This window comes from Chrysochloris asiatica, unplaced genomic scaffold (genome assembly GCF_000296735.1).
Source record: "Chrysochloris asiatica unplaced genomic scaffold, ChrAsi1.0 scaffold00169, whole genome shotgun sequence".
In the NCBI taxonomy this organism is placed as follows: domain Eukaryota; kingdom Metazoa; phylum Chordata; class Mammalia; order Afrosoricida; family Chrysochloridae; genus Chrysochloris; species Chrysochloris asiatica.
The window spans coordinates 7,324,038-7,328,940 of NW_006408687.1; the positions used below are offsets into that span (position 1 = coordinate 7,324,038).

The following is a 4,903-nucleotide window of genomic DNA, read 5'->3' on the forward strand; positions in this document are numbered from 1 at the left end:
TCCTGTGCTAGATAGTTGGTGGAAGAGATTCTCCTTGGTTCTTGCACTTATGAACTTTCAATAGATTCTCCAAAAACCCTGTCTCAGATCTTCTTGGTCTTACATATTTTGCACACAGTGAACTTGGGTTTTGACTGTCACCAAGTTTAACTGAGCCACTATGATCAGTAAATCACTAGGATGTAGTTTGAAAGTTAAATTCTGATAGAGACACTGACAATCTTGTGATCCAATATAGTGTAATCCACACACATGATAACAAACAGTTATAATCTAATAACCTCCATGATGGGATCTCAAATGATCAACAAATCAGTGAAAGGGAGTTTCTAAGGGTGTGGTCTGCATTTTGGTTATGTGCGGTGGAGTCAGTTCCTACTCACAGTGACCCTGCGCAGGGTTTCCGAGGTTATAAATCATTACGGGAGCAAAAAGCCTCATCTTTCTCCCACAGAACAGCTGGTAGTTTCGAACTGCTCATCTTGAGGGTCGCAGCCTGATGTGTAACCACTAAGCTACCAGAGCTCCTTGTGGTCTGCGTTAGATATATGTATATATAATGTATATGGACAACAAGGCAAAATTTATGGCCCTTTTATTGATTATGGGTCCTCTATCTAGTTCGTCGTAATCTGACCTCAAGTTTTTTGTCTTTCCTTCTGACCTGTCAGTCTTAGATTTCTCTGTCTTCACTTCTGTGAAAGCTTGTGTGGACCTGGGGATCTTGTGTCCATCAGACCCTGCAGTAACCTGAGTCAGAAGAAACCTGCACGCTGATTCCTAATGCACAGGGCACATGTCAGCCTCTTACATGAGCCATCTCCACCAGGTAAGTCTCTCTTTTTCTACGTATATATGCAGTCCTGTTGTGGTGCAGTAGGATAAAGATGATAACTTTAAGGTGTCAGTTCAAACCCACCATCCCTTAATCAGAATCCCTATACAGGTTTGTAATGTGTCAGAAGTGAGTTGATGGCACTTAACAAAACATAAATACAGATATAATTTTCACTAATTCTTTAGAGAAACCAATAAGTCAGTAGTTATTGATCTTAGGGGTTTAGACCAATGAAAATTGGTCATCTTGTTTGTTTTTAACTCCTTAAATATTCTATAGTAGTGTTAGTTCTACCTGAGGTTTGCTTTATATTAAGGAGGGATAAAAGCTAGCTTAGGCATCCTTTTAAATTGTCAATATTTTCTTATCCACAGGTATAACAGAGTGACTTGGACTTGTAACTATTTCTGGAGCAGAAAGACACTAGAGCTGACCTTCAGCAGGAAGGAACACTGGGTACCATGGGAGAGGAAAACAGGAAGGTCAATTACTGGCTGAGGTATTGTGACTCCTTTTGAAGCTCTCTTGAACTGTGGACACCGAAGTTACACTTTTGAGTTACTTGGGACATTCGATTCTTAGATACTCACTTCAGGTAGGAAACTGAAGACTGAGGACTCTTTCCTAGCTTCTGGGTAAAGAGACCACCTGAAAATTCCCTTCTTCTGAAGTCCTGGCAGTACAATGGCCTTTGCAGCCTCCCTGACCAACCTCCAAGCAGAGGCTAGCTGTCTTATCTGCTTGGATTACCTGAAAGACCCAGTGACCATTTCCTGTGGCCACAATTTCTGTCTTCCTTGTATCCAGCAGTGCTGGGAGGGTCTAGAGGACATCTACCCCTGCCCCAAATGCCTCCAACACTGCCTTGACAAGAACTACAGAAAAAATCATCAATTGTGTTATATACTTGATACTATTAAGCAACTTTTCACCACAAGGAGCAACAGCATCCAAAGGAAAGAGAAACCTCTGTGTGATAAACACAATCTTCAGCTGGACCTCTTCTGTGAAAAGGACCTGAAGCTGTTGTGTCCCCGGTGCAGGATGTCCTCTCAACACCTAGATCACCACCTGATGCCCATTGACCAAGCTGCATGGAGGCACAGGAGGAAGCTCAAAGGCTACATGAAGTCTTTGAGGGGGCAAGTTGAACTTGCTGAAACGGGATCAGAAATACAGTCTTCACAGACAGTTAAGTTGTGGAGGAAAGTGCTAAATAAGAAACGTGAACTGAACTTTGAGTTTGTGCGGCTTAAACGGTTACTGTGTGATGTATATGATAACAATGTTTTTAAATCAGTGATGGAAGAGAATGACATTAAGGAAAAACTAAACGAAAATAGAACCTTACTTTTAGATCACATTTCCACTCTAAAAAATCTGCTATGTGATATAACAGAGAAGTATGTGCAGGCAGATTTGGAATTATTGACAGACATTGACAGCATCCACGACATGTACCAGAACTTGAAAATGCCAGCAGTATTTCCTTATGAGTTAAAAGAATTCAGATGGTGCCTACCTCCACAGCACTTTAGCCTGGATAAAATAATCAGCACATTTCAAGTAGATTTGACACTTGATCCTGAAAGTGCTCACCCCAACCTTATCATATCAGAAGATAGAAAAAGTGTGAAATACGGAAAGATGCAAACAAACTTATCCTACAGTCCCAAGAGATTCAGTGTTTATACAGCTGTGCGGAGTTCTGAAGGATTTTATAGCGGCAGGCATTTCTGGCAGGTTGAAGTAAGAGGTGCAAGTCAGTGGGCTGTAGGTGTGTGTAGAGACTCCTTAACCCCAAATACAGCTACCTTGGCTTCTATAAAGGATGGATGCTGGAAAATTCAGCAGTGGACTAACACAAGTGGTCCTTCTGAGATTGTAAAACACATGAAGATTGGTGTTTTCCTGGATTATGAGTTGGGAGAGATTTCATTTTTTGATATGAATACTAGCTCTTATATTGATAAATTTACTGATACATTTACTGAAAAACTTTGGCCTTATTTAGCCACTGGACTGCCGTCAAATCGTCTTACAATCTGTAAAGTACCAGATAATTAGTGAATATCTAGAAGACTGTTCAGAATTTTGGTGTTTTCTTTAGTATGCTGTATTTTAGGTTGTTGTATAGTCTTGTTTAAGTTTTGGGATAGTATTATTTTAAGATTGATGGTGATTTTCATAGATATTTGTGACAATATAATTTTTGTGATGCCTGCTTCACAGAGGTGACATGGGAATCAATTATGAAATTACTGAGACTCATCCAAGTAACTAAGAAGTTTCCCTTTTTCTAAACAATGTATTTCTGACAATAAAGGTGTCTTTTTCCCCTAACTACCAGTTAATCATGTTGTGTGTTGCTTTTACCCTATACCACCAGTATTCAAATACCAATAGATCCCAGCAGATTTCCCATATTAAGATAGACTAGAAAGTGGAAAGAGACAACCACTTATGAGAAACTAGCGATTCAAAACCTAATAAGTAACAGTGGAACCTGGTCTGATAAAGAGTCAATAGGTGAGCCCCTTACCTTTAAAGGCACATAAAGTTGAACAGGATGTTCTGCCCCACAACATTGATGGAGCAACGTTTTGGGACATCATTGACTGATGGGGCATGACTCAAACAAAGGAAAAACAAGTTCCAAAAATCCATTAATAATTGGAACCATGTATAAATCTAGGAAAAATGGAAGTCTTTGAAAATTAAAGGAACACGAAAATATCTTACAGAGAATGTGGAATCCTGATACTCACCTTGGTCACCCTTTATATCTTTAACTTAACACACCTGACAAGCTCAATTTTCAACTAACCAACAGTTACGTCTAACATCAAATTCAGCAGTTCAAATCAACTGCTGCTTAGTACACTTAGTATGTTGCTTAGTTAATAAGCACACTAAATAGGGTATGGTATAGTACTGGTAGAGTGCTGTGAGATAATATGTCAGATGGCTCCTTGGAAAGCATATACAGGGTTGCTATGGGTCAGAATCGACACGATGGCTCTTCATAACAGAGTCTTGTTTAAGTTTTGGGACAATATTTTAAGATTAATGGTGATTTTCTTACATATTCAGAATAATATAAGGTTTATAATTCTGTTTCACAGAGATGGCATGGGAGTTCATTATAAAATGCCTTTTCGAATACAAGAATTCTGAATTCTCACTTTTTCTCAATAAAGTGTTTTCTGACACTAAAGTTATCTTTATCACATTTACACATATCACCACCACAAGTCTTCCAGTTACTCATACTGTGGTGTCTATCATGTTGCTTTGACCCTATACTAACCAGCATGGCCATCTATGGTAGCTAGACTGTAACAGTTTCCTGATTAAGACAGACTAGAAAGAAGGAAGAGGCAACCACTTGTGAGGTATTGGCTACTGAAAACATAATGAATAACAGTGAAATCCAGTCTTATATACTGCCAGAAAGTGAGCCCCTTGCTTTTACTGGCACATAAAAATAAACAGGAATCCTGGTGTTGATAAGCACTGAACCAGAAGGCTGGTTTCAACTGCAAGATTCTGGTCCTTGTTTACAATCCAGGAACTGAAGTCATCTGTGGTTCAATTTTCAGTCAAACATTAGGTCTAAAGGGTTAATAGCAACACTAGTGAAATAGGTACACCATAGAATCATTTGAGAAGAAAAGGTCAATATTTACTCAAAGACACAGGGATCAAAGTTATTATATCTGTAGATGATCGAGAAGCTCAGTATCAATAAAGCCTGGAGGTGACTGTGGAACAATCTGTTTCTCATGTGCATATTTATGTTGAAGCTGAAGAAAATTAAAACATGTATAAATGAGAGCCAAAATATGATCTTAAGTTTTTCACATCTGAATTTATAGGCAATCTCAAGAACAGATTTGATGCATTGAATCTTAATTACCAATGGCCAGAGGACTTGTAGGATGACATAAAGAACTTTATACATGAAGAAATGAAGAAACCGGCCATCAAAAACACAATAGAAAGAAAAGAAAGACCATAGTGGATGTCAGAAGATACTTGCTCTTGAATGTAGAGTTGTTAAAA

At 38.7% G+C, this 4,903-nt stretch overlaps 1 protein-coding gene across 1 annotated transcript; it reads left to right on the forward strand.

Annotated features, from left to right (window-relative positions):
• Positions 1 to 1,522: 1,522 nt before the first annotated feature.
• On the forward strand, positions 1,523 to 2,905 carry LOC102831918 (tripartite motif-containing protein 60-like). Its single transcript, XM_006871609.1, has one exon. The coding sequence runs from the start codon at positions 1,523 to 1,525 to the stop codon at positions 2,903 to 2,905; it is 1,383 nt and encodes a 460-aa protein (XP_006871671.1).
• Positions 2,906 to 4,903: the final 1,998 nt, after the last annotated feature.

Bases quoted from the DNA above. Each gene is read 5' to 3' on its own strand.
- LOC102831918 (XM_006871609.1), top strand. From the start codon at position 1,523: ATGGCCTTTGCAGCCTCCCTGACCAACCTCCAAGCAGAGGCTAGCTGT.